Source organism: Callospermophilus lateralis, chromosome 1, assembly GCF_048772815.1.
Source record: "Callospermophilus lateralis isolate mCalLat2 chromosome 1, mCalLat2.hap1, whole genome shotgun sequence".
Taxonomy (NCBI): domain Eukaryota; kingdom Metazoa; phylum Chordata; class Mammalia; order Rodentia; family Sciuridae; genus Callospermophilus; species Callospermophilus lateralis.
In genome coordinates, this window is record NC_135305.1 from 210782354 (window position 1) to 210801550 (window position 19197).

The window sequence follows — 19197 nt, forward strand, 5'->3', positions numbered from 1 at the left end:
GGCCGGGAGCGCACCGGTGGCTGGCGGCGCTGGCTGGCGGGACCTTCCTGGCTTGCTGGCAGTGGAAGATCGTAGTGACAGCTCGGTTCTCACGCAGTCTCCACGTTTGGGGCACGCAAGGAAGAGAAGGAAGACTAACACGGGCCTAGTGAGGAGCGCCATGCACTGGCGTGGGAAGGGCTCAGGCGCCACCTGCACACCCCGGGAGGAGGTGCCACAGCACCACGGCCGTGAGCGCGTTTCCCTTTACAGCGAAGCAAGAAACCCAAGACCCTCCAGTCCCTGAATGAGAATTCTTCAAGCCTGACGGAGTGGATGCTGCGCGTCTTCCCTGAGTCAGACCTTAGCCCCTTCCACAAGCAGCAGTGTGGAGGGCAGGCCAGGCACCAGCAGGGGGCAGCTAGGGCAGCACCCACCCGCTGCCATTGTAGTGGCAAGCGAAGGCCAGGTGCTGTCACTGCTCAGAGTTTAAAACAGGAAAAGCAAATCCTCCTGGATTAGCAGAGTTCACCAGGGTTTTTATTTTGATTCCGATTGATTTAGGTTTAGAAAAAACTATTGATCTAAGACGGTCCCCAATAAGATCATTTTAAACCCCTCTCCTCTGAGGTGTCCCGGCCCCTAGTTCAGTTATTTTAGTTGTGTATGTTAGTTTTTCTTCCTCAAATGTTAGCCATTTGCTATTATCTGGAGAAAGAAAAGGTTCAAAGCAAACGTTGTAAGGCACCCTCAGGTCAGCAATGATGCCCTGGGGGCATGTGCACGTGGAGCCCCTCTGCTTATGGTTGTCACTGACAGGAACCCAACACCAGCACTTGCGTGCGAGGACCCATTTAGATTGAGTGTGGAGTGCCACCTCCCAACTGGTACCTCCTACTCTGTCATTTCATTTGCATACCCCCAGCCCACCCCCAAAGGGAGGTGGGGCCAGGAGGAGTGTCACCTCAGCCAGAAGCTGCCTGGATCCATCAGCAGCTTGGTGCGGTGCCATTTATTTGTAAAGAAGTACTTTTGAAAAATTCTTTTCAGTAAGATGCAGAGTTCCCCCCACAATTTTTCACCCCCAGGTGGTAAATATCTGATTTTGTTCTAGAATTCCCGTAGCTGTGACTTGTTCAAATGTGTCTGATTCTGGATAAAACAAACTCGTGCTGTTAACAATTTCTTGTGGATTTTACTGTTTTGCCTTCAAATAAAGCCTTTTTTTAAAGACCTTCTCCTCCGTGTGCAAATGAGAAGCGCGGGTGGAGTGAGGGGCGTGTTCTGGACCAGGCCCGGTGGAGCTGGGGCCTTGGCATCTTGTGAGGAGTTGTCCTTGTTAGTGAACAGGAGTCCCGCCATCAGCTCCGTCTGCCTTGTGCCCACCAGGAAGCCAGCACTGGCCTGTGCCGCGTCCCCCGTCCTGCATCATGTCCTCATGCTGACGGGCAACTTCCTCAGCAGCGTGCTAAGCAGGTCTCTGAGCAAGGATTCGCCTCCAGTGAATCCCAAGCCTTTATCCCAACACTGTGCCCCACCACGAATGTCACCTGGAAGCTGTTGTGCGTGTGTGCGTGTGTTCCCAACTCAAGCCTCACCTGGTACTTACAGCTCCTCCTGCACCTCCCGCAGGGCGTCCTCCATGGTGAGCGGTGTGGGCCTGTGGCACCTGATATACTGTTGGGTAGGAGACAGATGGGGATACCATCAGCACTGCCACCCCAAAATGTACCTGGAGGCTGCTGAGTGCTGGGAAGAGAAGCGGCCATGGTGCCCACCCCCAACAGGGTCTAACAGGGCTGGTGGGGGAGGCCAGGTGATTAGTCCTGGCACACAGGAGCGCCAGGCGCTGTGCAGACCGGGAGGTGCCGCAGGCTCTGGGCGGAGAGGGAAGGGCAGCCTCAGAGCAGTAGAGGAGGAGGACCTGGGTGCCACCTTTAGGACATGGTCGGCAGGAGCTGTGGCAGACTGACACAGGTGACGTGGCCAGGTCGCCTCACTGAGGGCTGGCTAATGCACGGCCAGCAGAGAGTGAGTTAAAGGGGCCCCAAGGGTGCCCTCAGCAATGTCCAGAACGAGCGCAGGTCAGATGACCCGTTTCCTTCCACGGATAACGGAAAGGGGGCGGATGGCCTGCAGAGCAGCGTTTCTCAGAGTGGGTCCCCAGCCAGCTGGCTGCCTGCATCACAGGGCACTCGGGAGACACGCCCGTCCTGCCCTGAGTGGGCCCAGCAGCTGCTCTCACCCTGCAGGGATTCTGCTGCTCAGGTTAAGAACAGGCTCTAGAGAGACGCTTAAGAAAAAAGACACGGGACCATCTCGGTGTGTAGGCTTCGGTGCAGAGCAAGCGCTCAGCACGCGCCAGACACTGGGCTCCACCAGCACCAACAACTAGATTAAGAAGTGAACTTAAAAAGGGGGATAAAATGTGCAACTTTAACATGACAAGTGGAGATCTGAACGCTGGGTCTTCCATGATACAGAGCAAATCCAGTTTTAAGGTTAGTGGCATTATGACTGTTTTAAAATTATTTTTTGGAAACAATGTGCTGAAATATTTTGTATATAGAATGAATGAAAAATAGAACAGCACATACAGGATGACACTGTTTCTTTAAATACTTATAATAGTTCACACTTTGCACAGAAAAAAATGGAAGTCTATCACGTTGGCAATTGTTATCTTTGAGATTATGGAGGATGGTAAATTAATACCTCAATAGAATTTTTTTAAAAAATTTTGTTTAGTGGCAGTTGGACACTTGCCTCTATTTTACTTATTGTCATGCGGTGCTGAGGGTCCAACCCGGGCCACAAATGCCAGGCCAGCGCTCTGCCGCTGAGCCAGCCGCAGCCTCCTAATGGAATTTTAATCTAACGAGCTCATACATTCTGGTTATCAGAAGGAAATTAAGCTTTTCAAGAGGAAAAGGGGAGGTGAGGGCATCTCTCGAGCTGTAACCCAAGGGACTGTGAAGGAAGCCCGGTGCCTTCAGGAACCACCTTTGCAGCACTCAGGGTCTGGGAAGAGGGCAGGGCCCCACAGGGCAGGTCCCCTTTGGTCTGAGGCCATACAGCCCCATTAGGGCTCAGTCCCCCACACTGTATAATACATAGCTCACCAGAGGACAAGGAGAAGAGGTGACAGTGACAGAAGGTGACAGCCCAACCACATCCCCGCAGCAGGGGGCTACGCACCAGAACCTGAGGGACAGGTGCCCACGGGTATGTGGTGGGCCCTGGCCCCGCCCACTCCGCCCCGTCTCTCTGCCGTCACCTCTTTGGCTTCCTCCAGGGAGTGGTAGTGGAAGGAGTCCCCTTCCATGGACCGCAGGAGGGAGAGGTGCAGGTGGCGGCTGGCGGCGATGAACTGCTGCGTCAGGTTCAGCTGCTGCTTCAGCATGTCGTTGAGCGCCAGCACGGCAGGGCTGTAGGCTGTCAGGACTGCACCCCTCGTTACTCAGCGGCTCTCCAGGGACCCCAGCCCTGCAGCCCCAACACTCGGCACTGTGGGGCTGCTCCTGAAGAGACCACTGCCTACTCCCGTCTCCTCTGTTACACGGTGACAATGTGTGTGGATATCACACTTAAAGTTTATTAATATGACAAAAAAATACTAAGAGCTAGTCTCACTGTTGCCCAGCCTGGGCTCAGACTCCTGCGCTCACCTGATGCTCCTGCCTCAGCCTCCTGAGTGGCTGGGACCCAGGTGCGTGCCACTGCGCCTCCTGCCTCAGCCTCCTGAGTGGCTGGGACCCAGGTGCGTGCCACTGCGCCTCCTGCCTCAGCCTCCTGAGTGGCTGGGACCCAGGTGCGTGCCACTGCGCCTCCTGCCTCAGCCTCCTGAGTGGCTGGGACCCAGGTGCGTGCCACTGCGCCTCCTGCCTCAGCCTCCTGAGTGGCTGGGACCCAGGTGCGTGCCACTGCGCCTCCTGCCTCAGCCTCCTGAGTGGCTGGGACCCAGGTGCGTGCCACTGCGCCTCCTGCCTCAGCCTCCTGAGTGGCTGGGACCCAGGTGCGTGCCACTGTGCCTCCTGCCTCAGCCTCCTGAGTGGCTGGGACCCAGGTGCGTGCCACTGTGCCTCCTGCCTCAGCCTCCTGAGTGGCTGGGACCCAGGTGCGTGCCACTGTGCCTGGCTAAAAACACATTTTCTGAAAATATAAATAAAAATTTTAAATTAAAAAATTGGGGCTAAGGCTGGGGCTGGGGCTCAGTGGTAGAGCACTTGCCTAGCATGTGTGAGGCCCTGGGTTCAATTCTCAGACCTGCATATAAATAAGTAAAATAAAGGACCGTTGACAACTAAAAAATATTTTTTTAAAAATTGGGGCTGGGTTTGTAACTCGAGTAGGACACTTGCTTAGCAAGTACAAGGCCCTGGGTTCCACCCCCAGCACCACAAAACAAAAATACTGACATTTAACTAAAAATATTAAATCTGATAAAAAAAAAAAATTCTGCTGTTTATTTAGTATTAAGACTGCTGAGCAGTGGCCCACGCCCGGAACGCCAGCAGCTTGGCAGGAGGACAGCAAACTCAAAGCCAGCCTCAGAACTCAGTGAGACCCTGTCTCTAAATAAAATATTTACAAAAGGCTGGGGATGTGGCTCAGTGGTCCAGTGCCCCTGGGTTCAATCCCTTGTACCAAAAATATACGTGTGTTTGTGTATGTGTGTGTGTGTGTGTGTGTGTGTGTGTGTGTGTAAAACCTCTGAGGTAGTAAGTTTCCCCAGGGCTGTGGCAGGTCTGAACTGGAAGGTGGCACCTTCATCACCTCCAGGTGGCTAGCACTCTTCCCAGACCACAGGGACTCCTCAGTCTCCACCCAGGATGCAAAGGCCATGTCCTGCTGCTGTGACTCAGCACTGGCCAGTGTCTTTAGGGGATAAAACTACATATGTGCAAAAAACTCAAACAGAATTCAAATGAAAGCATTTGCTGGGGCAGAAGGGGTGAGCTGGGGGAATTATTGAGGGCGGGTGTTTTGATGGCGCTGGGGATGGCACCCAGGGCCGCGCACATGCTAGGCCAGGGTTCCTCCCCTGAGCCGCACCCCAGCGCAGTGAATTGCCTTTGGGCCGCCTGTTGGACATGGGTGTCCTTTTGCAGGTGACAGAAGGTTCGCAGACACCCTCAGGCTGCCATTGGGGATCCTACTAACCACTGGAATAATTCCACCAATGGATTCTTGAACCCAGCATTAAAGAAGTAAAACACCTCCAAGAGATGTGCCCGCTCCCCAGGAAGGACCCCAACCAGGCTCCCCAGGAAGGACCCCAACCACGCTCCCCAGGAAGGACCGCCACTGCCAACCAGGCTCCTACCTTCTATGGCATCGGCACTGACGACGTGGCTGGCAATGGGCACTGGGTCCACGTAGGAACTCCCGAGGGCAGGCCCAATGGCCGCCATCCCGGCCGCTGTCCCATGCACAAAGAGGAAAGGGGTGAGTGACGAGGCCTGGGATGGCAACCTTCTTGTCCCCAAGTAAGAACTGAAGTGTAGCCCACGCATCCGTCCTCCTCTGTCTGAACATGATGGCCATGTGCTTGCTTTTAGAATCTTTAAGTTTTCCCTAAACCTTTTTTGGTGGTTCAACAAAGGAGCCACTGGTTGACGTGACCACTGCAGCTCATAGTGGCTGGAGGTGTCCATCACGCCAGCCTGTCTTCCACCAGGTGGTCTAGTGACTCAAGAATGTGTGCCCTGGACACTGCCCAGCCAGCTTCCCAGAGTCCGCCTTTCCTCTCCCCTCTCGCCATCAGGCCCAGCCCCGCAAAACAGTCCCCTGACTCTTCATAGTAGCATCTCAATTGCCACAAATATGGATAGAAACGCCCCTCACTGGCTATGTCATCAGACACTGGCTCGTGGACACGGCGGGGACACAAAGGTTCCTGAGTCCCAGATCCCGGGTTGAAAACATGTTTTCATGACTCAGGAGACTGAGGCAGGAAGACGGCAAGTTCAAGGCCAGCCTCAGCCACTTAGACCCTGTCAAAAAACGAGAAGGACTGGGGGCGCAGCTCAGGGATGAGCCAGTCTAAATGGTCATCTAGATCAGGAAAGGAAGCAGAATATTAAAAGGAAGGGAGGGGCCTTTCCACAGGAAGAGCCCAGCCTGAAACTGGGAATGAGAGAAGCGCCTGGAAAGTCACACTGGGTGAGGAGCAGTGTCCCTTCCCGACATTGTAAAGCCCAAAGTAGAAGCAGTGAGAGCAGGAGGGAGCCGGCCACGAGGGTGCAGCCGGAGCTGGCAGCACGGAGTTCAGAGCAGCTAAACCTGAGCCGGCGCCCGGAGGCCCTTGGGGCTGGAGGCAGATCCTTGAGGGACACAGGCTAGTGGGCACCCTTCCTCCCCGGGCTTCCCCACCCCCTGGAGCAGGGCATCATGGGTGCTGGAGGATGCTGAGCAGCACGCTGGCCTCCGCCCAGCCCATGTCCGGAGCACTGTGTCCCCCAGTCCCAGCACCAGAACTGCCTCTAGTGTCAGAACTGCCTAGTTAGGAAGGGCTGCATGGTGTCTGGTTCTGGAACTTTCCTGTACGCCTCAGAGCTGGGGAGACACTGGAAACACCGAGGGCAGCTGCCCCTCATCTAGGAAAGAGGGCCGGGTGCCAAGCCCCCCACCTGGAAGCTGGCTAATGACAAGAGCCAGATCCCAGCAACCCCGGCTCTCCACGTGCTTCCTGGGAAGCCAAGATCACTCCCCAGCACCTGTCCTGGCCACCCAGGTCCCCAAAGGCTGCCACACTCACCCTTGGTCCACTGGTAGGTGAAGGCCGGATCCAGGGTCTGCACGGCCGTTTCCCTCACGGTGACCCTCTCCACGCCCTGGCCGCCCTTCTTCCTAGCCCTGGGTGGTTTGGGGGGGTCTGTCCTCAGACTCCTGGAGCACTCCGACACGGCGGCCAGCGTTCCGTCCAGGGCTGCCTCGGAAGGAGCCGTTGGCTCGGAGGCCGGGGGACTCGGCGGGCTTTCAAAATCTTCTGAATAAGCTGAGCCCACGCTATCCTCTGTGGGCATCTCAGATGATGGCTTGGCGCTGGACACACTGTCCTGCTGGACGGCAGAGGCCAGGCTGGCACTCAGACGCTCTGAGACCTCACTTTCAGTGGGGAGGCCCTCGTCCCCAACCCCAGAGGTGGCCTTTCCCTGAAATGCTGAGCTCCTGGGCAGGGCAGGGCTTGGTGTGTCCAGTGCAGCAGGTGTCTTGTCGGGGCGGCTCCTGCCCGGTGTCCTCGCCCTCTGAGTGGCTCCTTCCTAAAACGAAGGATGGCGGAAGTCACTGGAAAATGAGTGTTCTGAGGGTACCACATTTGCGTGAGCAGGACACCTCAGTCGTCCCCCTGGGAGGGTACACTGGTCCCCTGGAGTTGGGGGGGTGCTGAGGATGGAACCCAGGGCCTCGGCGTGCTGAGCACCCACCCAGGAACCCAGAGATGTTTAGCGCAGGGTTTTCTAAAGGGTGAGAGTCACAACCCTCATGACATGGCACATGTTCAGGCGGCACACGTGTGAAACGTGAAGTGGCATCCCACGTATTATGGAGATGTGCTTTTGATAGTGCAGGTGGTTACACGAAAGTCACCATGACCAGGACACACGTGGCTGCCTCAGCCTGGATGTGACTCTGGGGTGCTCTGAGGGGGTGGCTGTGAACACCTGCTCACCTGCTGGGCTTGTTATCGCCAACACCAGAGGCCCTGGACTGCGGTGACCTGACACCTGGGGCCAGAATGTTCTCTAGCGAGAACCGTCCTGTGCTCTCCAAGACCCTGAGCACATCCCAGCATCCACCCCCGCTCCCCAATCCTAACCACCAAAGTGTCCCCAGGTGTGCCGACGTGCCGCACGCAGGACCACTGCCCTAGATAAAACCTTCCATCCAGCCTTTCCACAATCTAGAAGGACCCATGGCCGGGGGCTGTGGCTCAGTGGTAGAGCGATCATCGAGCAATCCTGAGGCCCTGGGTTCCCTCCCCAGCACCACAAAAAAAATTTTAAAATAAATAAATAAATAAAATGACTCCAATGTACTTACTTTCTGTTCCAAGTCTGATCTCTCACTGACGGCCGGAGACAGATCATCAAGGGATAAAATATTGATTCTAAAATCTGTAATTTAAAAATTAGTAAGGCAGCGTTGACTCTTTCATTTCTCCACCAATGCTCCCTGACCTCGATTCGCACCACAGGGCCAGCAGCTTTTCTCTAAGGGGTTACAGGGGAAATACTTCCAGTTTGGGGGCACACCTGTGACTGCAGTTGGCCCTCGGTATCTGTGGGTTCTGCAGCTTGGAGTCCATGGAAATCAGATCAAACGTATCTGGGGGATGCTTTTATTCCTCACATGTACTTTTTTCTTGTTATTAATCCTAAAACAATACAGTTGCTGGGTGCAGTGGCCCACATCTGTAACCCAGAGGCTCAGGAGGCTGAGGCAGGAGGGTCGCGAGTTCAAAGCCAGCCTCAGCAACTTAGCAAAGCCCTAAGCAATTCAGCAAGACCCTGTCTCCAAATAAAAAATAGAATGGGAGCTGGGGATGGGGCTAGGGCTGGGGCTGAGTGGCAGAGCACTTGCCTAGCGTGTGTGAGGCCTGGGGTCAATCCTCAGCACCACATAAAAATAAACAAACTAAAGACATTCTGTCCATCCACAACTACAACAGAAAAATTAAAACCTGGCTCAGTGGCTAAGCGCCCCTGGGTTCAATCCCTGACACACCCGGCCCCCAAAAAAGAAAGAAAACAATGCACTGTATCAAGTATGGCATAGCATTCACACTGTCCAGGACCAGGTCCTCCCGAGGTGGCTTAGTGTGCAGGAGGATGTGCAGAGGTTCCTCCCATCCCTCTGACAGAAGGGAGCTGAATATCTGTAGGATCCTGAACCAACCCTCTGCAGGTACCAAGGGACAACTCTACACAGCCAGAAGAGTGTGAAAGCAGTCACAGATTCTGTGTCACCTAAGGGCGTGGATCGTTCTGATAAACTATAAAAACAGACAACGGGCCTCCAGGCCCCCGGTCTAGACAGAGCAGATGACATAAGGCACCTCAGGGAACTGATGACAAAAATGCTGCGGTGTGAGGGCTGGACAGGAAGGGGCAGCCTGGCATGGAGGGAGGGGCCCCTCAGGCCCAGTGAGATGTGGCCCTGAGTGCCTAAGTTCTCACCTGACAGCCAGTGAAAGGCCCAGGGAGACGCAGAGGGCAAGGGCTTGGCCACAGCCCCGGCAACGGCCCTGGCTCCAGCCCTGGGGCGGCAACCCCTCCTGACTCCCCCAGCAACGCCACTCAGGTGGGTACAAAGACCTGCGTCACCATGTTTTAGGAGACAAAGCCTGTGAACTAAGACCTCCTGGTGGTCAGGGGCAAAGGCAGCATCGGGTGTCTGCGACTTGCACCCTGGGACAGCAGTGGCACTGGGTGCCCATATGGTCACCGCAGCCGACTCTCACAGGCACCGCTATGAGGCAGCACCCGCCGAGGGGCTTCACGTGGACCACTTCACTGATGCCCCGTTTTACAGACGAGGAGACGGAGGCCCAAATAGCCTGAGATGCACAGCCTGCTGGAGGGGAGGCTGGTCATCCACCCCTGGCAGGCTGGACTCCAAACGTGGCCTCACCGTCCCCCACTATGTCCCTCAAGGCTGCGGCTAAAGGACAGAAGGAGACACTTGGCCACCAGGGGAGACGGCCCCCAAAGGGAAAGAGCAGAATGACAGATGGCAGGAGGCAGGAACCCAGGGCCTGGTATCGGTGCTGGCTCTCTCCACCAGCACTCTCATCTGTGAAGGTGACACGGGACAAGCTGAGGACCCCACTTACCAGCCAGCCCCTCGTGCTGGATTCCTCACGTGCACGACTAAGGATCAGAGTCAGGAATGTATATGCCAAGTGGCATCTGGCAGGAGGGGCCCTGGAGGGGCTCCAGGGAGTTCCCCCATCCATGATGCTTCAGTGAACGTGTCTCCAAAACCCTGTGCTGGTGCCTGATGCCCAAGGCACAGTGTTGGGAGCTGGCATCAAGACGCGATCAGGCCCTAGCGACTCTGCCTCATCAATGTCTCCAGCCCAGGAGTAGGTGGGTTCATTATAAAAGTGAGTTCTGACGCTCTTTTTATTTTTTTGGTCCTGGGGATTGAGCCCAGGGGCACTTACCACTGAGCTACATCCTCAGCCCTTTTTTAAATTTTTGAGACAGGGTCTAAGTTGCTGAGGCTGGCCTCAAATTTTCAATCCTCCTGCCTCAGCCTTCCAAGTGGCTGGGGTTACATGTGTGCACCACGCTGCCACCCCCTCTTGCTTGCTGGCTCTCAGCTTCCCTTGGCCTTCCACCTTGGGATGCTGCCGAAAGAAGCAGCAAGATACCAGGCAGCCCCTGCATCTTGGACTTCCAGCCTCCAGAACCATAAGCCGGATGAACCTCCATTCTCTATAAATTACCCAGTCTGTGATCCTCTATTATAGCAGAAGAAAACTAAGACACACAGCCTTGAACATACCTGCTTTTCTGTGGCTGGGCAGGGCCACTTGGAAGGGACAGACCCTTGTTGGGGATGCTTCACCACTCACCCCAGCAGATCTTTGCTTGCCGAGTCGTGGGACTTTAACTTACCCACCACTTCTTTATTTATTTATTTATTTTTTGAGACAGGCCCTAGTAAGTTGCCCTGGCTGGCCTTGAACTCCCAGACTCAAGCCAGCCTCCTGCCTCAACCTCCTGCCTCAGCCTCCTAGATGGCTGGAAGCACAGGCCTGACTTGCCCATTAGTCTTGGACTGAGTCCACTTATGGCCGTGCTGGTCCCTGGAGGGCAGGGAATATGTTTGCTTGTTTGTTCTGTCCTTGCCAACATGACACCTGGCACCCTCTGCCACACATCAGGCACTTATGAGACAATTACTTAACTTTGATTTGGTGATAAAGCATCTCAGAGGGAAAAAATAAATGTTGACTTCAAAGCTTTTTTCCTCCTCTTCTGCTCTTAAGTATTAAAAATAATGTTGAATAATGTTGAAGTAAAAAAAAATGTTTACTTTGACAAATTAGAAATTTGTTTTCTTTTATGAATTTAAAAAAGAGGCAGGGGTGCATGTCTGTAATCACAATGACTCGGGAGGCTGAGGCAGGAGGATCACAGGTTTGAGTCCAGCCTCAGCAAGACCCTGTCTCAAAAACATACAAAGGGCTGGAGGGCCGGAGCTCAATGACAAAAGAACTGAGCTGCCTTTTCAATGTTTGTGACTCTAGAAGGGTTCCTCCAAGTTACTGCTTCAAAATTGGGCAGGTTATTGGGATGGGAAGGGCTGGACATCTGTGCACCCTCTAAATCTCTGCTGAAGACTTGAGCTCTGCTGCAATGGTCCAGCTGTCCGTCAGAAGTGTGGAGACTGGCTCCAGGACTCCTGCGGAAACCGAAATCTGGCTGATCAAGTCCCTTACAGAAAAGGGCCCAGTATTTGCACAGAACTCAAACACATGCTCCATGTACTTTAAATTGTCTCCAAAGCACTGGGAGTGCTAACACACTGTGGATGCCCTGGAAATAGTTGTTATGATCTACTGTTCACAGAATAAGGACAAGGGGGAAAAAGTCGCTGCATGTCAATGTTTCCCCAAATAAATATTTCTGACCTGCGAAGTCTAAGGGGTATTGAGGGGCCAGGTGTCTGTGGAGGTGAGCTCCTTGGCAGGTAATGGGGTTTGGAGGAGGTCAGGAGAAAGGAACCCCCGAAGTGGGATGAGTGTCCTTACAAGGGCAAGAAGAGACCAGAGAACTCGCTCTGCCCACCACGTGAGGGCCCAGTAAGAAGGGGCCATCCCTACACCACGAGGCGCCCCTCGCACTGAGCCGGTCCAGGCTGGACCCTGACCCCTCAAGGGCGACCTCTTGTTGCTCAGTCACAGTCTGCTCTTCCGACCCAGCTGCCCCACAGACCAGGGCTTGGAGGGTTGTTCAAACAGACTTGGTTCAAGCGGGGAGGAGCCGGAAAGCTGCAGTGGGCGGGGCTCCGCGCCCTGGCCCCGCCCCTGGCCCCGCCCTGCCCGGGGGTGGGGGGCTCCGTAGAGCCGGGGTTAGGGGTTACCGTTCAGGCTGTCATCCGAGGCTTCGGGGTCCGAGGCTTCCCCGGGCCCCGGCTCGCTCCTCCCGGAGGAAGACGCGAGCTGGATGTGACCCATCGTTGAAGACTTTGATCTTGAAACCGCGTGGGGGATGGAAGTCGAGGAGGCGCGGGAGGCTGTGTCGTGGGAGGCTGAGTCGTGGGAGGCTGAGTCGTGGGAGGCTGAGTCGTGGGAGGCTGAGTCGTGGAAGGCTGAGTCGTGGGAGGCTGAGTCGTGGGAGGCTGTGTCGTGGGAGGCTGTGTGGCGAGCCACCGGAGTCTGCGGGGAGCAGGTTCCCGACCGAGTACTGCGAAGGGCCCGGCGTGCTGACCCCCGGCGCGCTGACCGCGTGCTGCACAGGCCCAGGGTCTGGGAAGGTCCTGAGCTGGAGAGCTGCACCCTGGACAGAGGGGCTCGCGGCGGGACAGGGATCTGACCCTACTTTGGTGAAAGAAAAGACACGAAATTAGCAAACTCCGTGATAAATTAACTCCTTCTATGCCACATGGGTGCAGCTGGTGGGGAGCGCGACACCAGGACTTCAGCAATTCAGCGTTGACCTCTGCGCCCTCCCCGCTTTCCTCACAGCCCAGTCAAGGCCCATTGAGATGAGGTAACGAGGGGATTAGAGAATGTGCCACAGGCAATCAAAAAGGTCACTTTGCTTTCAAATACATACTGTTAATTACTCTTGCTCTTTTTTTATTTTGGGACAGGGTCTCACTGTGTTGCCAGGCTGGCCTTGAACTCCCCAGTAGCTGGGACTACAGGCATGTGCCACCATATCCAGCGCACACATTTTCTAAACTAAGGTTCTTCCAGCCCCAAGAGTAGGTAGTCTCTGACAGCCCAGGACGCCAAAAGCACCCAAACCAGCGTGCAGATCCTCCCCGCTGAAGCACACCTTTCTTCCACATCTCACCACCCGCAGTGGCAATTAAAAAGAAAAAAACAGGGGCTGGGGATATGGCTCAAGCGGTAGTGCGCTTGCCTGGCATGCATGCGGCCTGGGTTCGATCCTCAGCATCACATACAAATAAAGATGCTGTGTCCACCGCAAACTAAAAAATAAATATTAAAAATTCTCTCTCTCTCTCTCTCTCTAAAAAAAAAAAAAAAAAAAAAAAAAAGAAAGAAAAAGAAAAAAACAAAGGAAATAACAAATGTTGGCCAAGACCTGAAGAAATGGCGACACCCACACAGGGCCAATGGAGGCTAAGACGCTGCAGCAACTGTGGACAACCACCTGGCAGGTCCTCAAAAACATTTAAACAGAATTACCATATGGCCCACAGTTCCCCCCTAGGTGTGCTGGTGGAAACAGGGGCTCAGACACGGCCATTTACATGTTCACAGCAGGACCATTCAGGACAGCCCAAAGCCAGAAACAACCCAGACACAAGGGTAAAGAAACTGGTCCACCTCTACAGTGGAATTCTCCCCCTCGGTGCCAGGGATGAACTTGGGGCACTGCACCCTGAGCCACATCACTAGCCCTTTTTAATTTTTGAGACAGGATCTCACTAAGTTGCTTAGGGTCTCAATAAATTGCCGAGGCTGTCCTCAAACTTGTGATCCCCCTGCCCCAGCCTCCTGAGTAGCTGGGATTACAGGTGTGCGCCACGCCTAGCTCCCACCCAGTCTTTTAGCTTTAGAGCTAACCTTTTTGTCTACTCAGGTTTCTGCGCAGTTGTCTGTTTCAATCATGCTTGTGCAATAAAATCTCCATAAAACTCCAACGACAGGGCACAGAGAACTTGACGAAAGCTGAACACACGGAGGCCAACAGGAAGCTGAGCAAGAACTCGTCCACAGGCACCCCAACTCCACCTTCAGGACCCTTCCCGACCTCACCCTGTGTATCTGTTTATTTGTATCCTTTAAAATACCCTTTGCAGGAGATGTGGCTCAGTGATAGAGCACTTGCCTTGTGCAAGGCCCTGGGGTCCATCCCCAGCACTGAAGGAAGGGAGGGAGGATGGGAAAGAGAGGGGTCAAGAAAATGTTCCTGAATGGCAATATGTAAATCAATGGTTCTGCAACTGATGTGATTCTGCAATCTGTATATGGGGTAAAAATGGGAGCTCATATCCCACTTGAATCAAAGTGTGAAATATGATATATCAAGAACTATGTAATGTTTTGAACAACCTACAATAAAAATTAAAAAAAAAAAAGAAAATGTTCTTTATAATAAACCAGAAATGTGTTTTCTCAGAGTTCTGTGAGCCACTGTAGCAAGTTAAGCACAAAGAAGGGGCTCTGGGAACCCAAATTTGCGGAAGTTCTAGAGGCACAAAGTTGTCACTGGTGTCTGAAGTGGGAAGACAGTCTGGGTGCAGAGCCCCCCAACCTGTGCAACCTGCCGCAACCTCCAGGTAAAACTGAACGGAACCAGAGGACGGCCCCGGGGTCTGCTGCAGAGGGGCTGCCTGGCGTCTGGCACACAGCAGCCTCCACACCCCTCGGGGGTCACAGAAGCGACCTAGGGCTGGGTGCAGCTCAGTGGTACTGCACGAGCTGAGCATGCCTGAGGCCCTGGCTCCAACCCCAGAAATGCAAAAAAAGAGAAAGAGAGCCAGGCGGTCTGTGCCGTGGGAGGGCAGGAGGAGAAACGGAGTTTGATTTCCTCCACGTCCTCAGAGAACTGGTTACTGCTGCTGTTTGATCAGGGGCACAGAGTGAAAGCTGTCTGGAGCACAGCAGCACCGCCTGCGGACCCAAGCACCCAGGAGGCTGAGGCAGGACAACCGCCTGAGCCCAGGAGTTCAAGGCCAGCTGGGCAACACAGCAAGATGTCTCCAAAACAAAACCAAATGACCCAAAGTGCCGTGGTATACACCAGGCACAGACGCTGTGTCGCGAACACAGCGCAAAGCGTCCCAAGCGCCACCCCGCACCATGCAGACCCTCAACAGATACTTGTGATTGGCCCAAACCCTACCCTTTCTCATCAAGCTCTTCTCTCAAATAGCTTCTGGTGACATCACTATAAAAGCCATGCTATGACATCATGGTGGCAGTGACAAAGATGGGACTCAGATAAACAAATGAAAACCTCACCCCCGATGGCTTCACGCGCTCCTTCTCACTGACGGTAGTGCTGGTGAACCTCTGATTCAGACTTGTTTCTTTTTCTCTAGAAGATTCCATCAAGCTTCCTAGCAATTCTTTCATTTCCTCTTCATCGCTGTCTGGGGAATCAAATTTTCTAGCAGGTTCTTTCTGTCTGGGTGTTTGAAGATTCCTCTCCTTCCCGGCGTGGGCCTCGGGGGCCGCGCTACCCACAGGTGGCTGTTTCTTCTTCAGGAACCTACTGGCCTGCCCACTCTGCACACTGCTCTTGGGGAAGGGGGCTTCACAGGTTTGTTTCTGGAAAGTTCTCTGGGTGTGTGGCGAGGCAGGGCCTGAGGTGGCTCCCGGGGCGAATCTGTCCACGCTCTCGGCAAGACCGTCCTCCAGGAGCCGCGAGTCAGACTCCGTGTCAGACCAGCTCGTGGGCGCGCTCTGCCGACTCCGGATCTTGGTTTCCAGCTGGGCCAGCTTCATGAGCGCGGCGCTGGCTCGGATCTTGGAGGCGGTGGCGAGGGGTCTGCCCAGGGTCGGCCGGGCCCCACTGCCCAGGACAGCACTGTCTTGCAGGTTTAAGTGTTTCTCACCGATAGTTTGGTTTCTTTTTAGAAATCTGCTTTGACCGGAGGCTGCTTGGGTAAAACTTCTACTGACTTTCAAGTTTCTGATGTCTTCCATCCTTGAATCTTCTAAGGAGATGTCACTGAGGTCACTAAAAACACCGTGAGCAGGTGGGCTGGTTTTTCTTAAGAAAGCCATCTAGGAGGAAAGACAGACCACGGCTCGTAAGAACACCTCCCGTTTGTATCGTGTGTCCAGGGCTCCCCCCTGGCCACAGAGCACACCGCCTGCTGAGGACTGGGTATGGTCTGTTCCCCACGAAACTAAGTTGAAATGGACCGCCATGGTGGTGGCGTTGGGAGCAGGGGAATAGGTCAGCGAGAGGGATTAATGTGGGCGGGGGGCAGCTCCATGCTACAGCGCTTGCTGGGCATGTGAAGGGCGCTAGTTCCAAACCCAGCACCACACACACACACACACACACACGCACGCATGCACACATTCATGCTGCTCCAGCAGGACTAGGTTCATCCCCTTGGACGTGGGTGGTGTCAGAAAGCGCCCTAGCCCTCATGCTGTGTCTCTTCTCCATGTACTCATTCTCTTCTGTTTTGTACCTTCTTATAAAGTACCACAGGCCCTCACATAGGCAGCTGCCCAGGCTTGGATTCCCAGCCCCTGAACTGTGAGCTAAATAAATTTCTTTCCTCCACAGATTATCCAGGCTCAGGTATTTTGTTATAGCAACAGAAAACAGATGAATGCACCACCCACTGCTCTGCAGTCCCTTTAGTCTCCTCTTCAAGCCCACCAGTTTTCAACCACGGGGGCTCCGCTTTGGTGACTGTATCTAATCCTAACTACCTCCGAACATCATAGTTGGAGACTAAGTCTCAATATTCAAAATACCTCACAATGGAGATTAAATTTCAACACATGAACCACTGGGGTACCCACTTGAACCACACCAAACCATAGCCGTATCTGCTGCCCCGTTAGCAAGGAACTTTGCAACAGCAATCAAAATGAAAAGCACATGGGCGCTGTGACCCGCCAAGTCCACACATGGGAACGTACCTACAGTGGTGCTCTCCCAGCACAGAGATGCCCAGTCAAGGAGACTCTGGCCACTGTGTTTGCATTCACCAAACCCAAACCCATCCACAGAGACCTGATGAGGCCCAGTAAATAGCACACAGACCACGGAATACAGGAGGCGAAGAGAGACGAGGCACAGGAGCACGCCTCCTAGCCACAGGGACACTTCACAAGGACATGTGGTGTTGACTTTCACTAAAAAATGTTTCTTGATTCACCTTGACACATGAAGAGGTCTTTTCTCCCATGCCTGTCTACTTAGAAATTGATCTTATTTGACTGTCAGATTAAATACTGAACACCTAGTTAAAGTGGAATTTCAAGTAATTAGTTAATATTTTTTAAAAAAGAATGACATAGGGCTGGGGATGTGGCTCAAGTGGTAGCGCGCTTGCCTAGCATGCGTGAGGCACTGGGTTCAATTCTCAGCACCACATAAAAATAAAATAAAGATACTGTGTCCACCTAAAACTAAAATATATATATATACACATATATTTAAAATAAGAATGACATAGCCATTCTTATGGTGACATACACCTATAATCTCAGCAACTCTGAAGGCTGAGGAAGGACCATCTCAAGTTCAAGTCTAACCCAGTCAACTCAATAAGATTCTGTCTTAAAATAAAAACAATAATAATAATAATGGCAGCAGAATAGAATAGACATTATGATTGCTGTATGTATATAGGTGACTCTATGACCAGTGTGATTCTGCAATCTGTACAATCAGAAAAATGAGAAATTATACTCCAATTGTTTCAAATGTATGAATTGCCAAAATCATTGTTATGTCATGTGTAGTTAATAAAAAAATTTAAAAAAAAAATAATAATAATTCTGGGAATATAGCTTAATGGTAGAGTACATGCCTACCTTTGCCAAGAACTTGAGTTTTATCCCCAACACTAGGGAAAAAAAGACCCAAATATTTTTATACTAAATATTATCTGAAATTGGAATTTAAGTGTGTGCCCTGTGTTTTTGTTTGCTAAATCCGGCACACTCATATCTTCTACACCTTTAAATAATGTGCACAAGCATTTTCTGGGTAGCAAAAAAGTGTTTAACCCAGCCCTTAAGATTTCGTTCAAGATGCCAAGCATGATGGCACATGCCTGTAATCCCAGTGATTCAGGAGGACAATACAGGAGGATTGCAAGTTTGAGGTCAGCCTTGGTGACTTAGTGAGATCCTGTCTCAAAATAAAAAGGATTGGGGGTATAGCTCAGTAACAAAACATCCCTGGGCTCAATCCCCAGTTCCAGGAAAAAAAAAAAAAAAAACAGTCTGGGAAAACTAAGGACAACCTGCTTAAAAAAAATTAAAAGGGGAGCGGGGTGTGGTTGGACATGCCTATAAACCCAACAACTTCGGAGGCTGAGGCAGGAGAATCGCAAGTTCCAGGCCACCCTCAGCAATTTAGCGAGGCCCTAAGCAGCTTAGGGAGGCTCTAAGCAGCTTAGCGAGACCCTGTCTCAAAATAAAAAATGTTAAAAGGGCTGAGGATGTAGCTCAGGGGTGAAGCGCCTTTGGGTTCAATCTCCAGTACTGGGGTGGGGGGCTATACACAGAGACAGAACCAATAAGAAATGCTGATGAGGCTGTAAAGAAACCTGAATCTTCATAGTCTGGTGGTGGTGGTGGGTTATAAAACGGTGCAGCCATCAATTTGGAAAAGTTTGGCATTTCCCCTGGGGGGTTAAACATGGAGTCACCATAAGATCCTGCAGTCCCACTCCCATGCAAATAAATGGTCGTAAGAATTATTTGCAAGAGAGAGAAAGTGGAAGAAGCCAAATGCCCTCTCATGAGCAAGCGAAGGCCGGCCCGTGGCCCAGAGTGAACACTCCTCGGCACCAGGAACCAGTGCCGCCCGAGGCCCGCGCCTCGCCCGAGGAAAGCCGCCGGTCAGCAGCTGCCGGGGGGTGAACGCCGGAGTGGACCGCCAAGGCCGGGGCGACTGGCACGGCACTTGAAAGTGCCTCGTAAAGTTGCTGACAACAAATGAACTAAACTTGGAAACACCGACGCCTCGGCCTATCGGCTCTTCCCGGCCTCGCGGCCATCCGCACCGGACCCCGCTCCGGGCTCCGGACCCAGGGCAGCCGCGCGCGGGGCCACCCTCCCGCCGCAGGCCCAGCCCAGCCGCGGATCGCGCCCCATCTCCTCGTAGCCCCCCTCGCCAGCCGGGCGCCCACCCATCGCCGTCCGCCCAGCCCCGCAGACCTACTTCCACGCCGGTTTATCGGTGGAACCCGGCGCCACGCTCCCGCCAGGCCGTCCGGCCCCAGGGTACCGTTGCCCTGGCAACCGCGCCGGGCTGAAGAGACTACACTTCCCACAGGCCACCGCGCTCCCGCGAGTAG

General features: G+C 53.4%; 2 protein-coding genes across 4 annotated transcripts in view; one reads left to right on the forward strand and one right to left on the reverse strand.

The window, feature by feature from the left end:
• The window catches only part of Cherp (calcium homeostasis endoplasmic reticulum protein), a 19892-nt gene extending 18685 nt beyond the window's left edge, over positions 1 to 1207 (forward strand). For both annotated transcript variants that reach the window (XM_076846613.2, XM_076846622.2), the window contains exon 18: positions 98 to 1207. In XM_076846613.2, the coding sequence (XP_076702728.1) occupies positions 98 to 138 (41 nt within the window). In that variant the 3' untranslated portion in view covers positions 139 to 1207. The remainder of the gene's footprint in view (positions 1 to 97) is intronic.
• C1H19orf44 (chromosome 1 C19orf44 homolog) overlaps positions 1 to 19135 on the reverse strand; it is a 23772-nt gene extending 4637 nt beyond the window's left edge. The window contains exons 1-9 of one of the 2 annotated variants that reach the window (XM_076846635.2): positions 19062 to 19135; positions 15158 to 15925; positions 12079 to 12532; positions 8026 to 8099; positions 6740 to 7244; positions 5306 to 5401; positions 3257 to 3423; positions 1578 to 1656; positions 1155 to 1459 (exon numbers count right to left, since the gene is read on the reverse strand). In XM_076846635.2, coding sequence (XP_076702750.2) covers positions 1585 to 1656; positions 3257 to 3423; positions 5306 to 5401; positions 6740 to 7244; positions 8026 to 8099; positions 12079 to 12532; positions 15158 to 15925 — 2136 coding nt within the window. In that variant the 5' untranslated portion in view covers positions 19062 to 19135 and the 3' untranslated portion in view covers positions 1155 to 1459; positions 1578 to 1584. Of the gene's footprint in view, positions 1 to 1154; positions 1460 to 1577; positions 1657 to 3256; positions 3424 to 5305; positions 5402 to 6739; positions 7245 to 8025; positions 8100 to 12078; positions 12533 to 15157; positions 15926 to 19061 lie in introns of those variants that run through there. The other variant, XM_077109365.1, reaches the window with a different exon arrangement.
• Between the last annotated feature and the right edge of the window lie 62 nt (positions 19136 to 19197).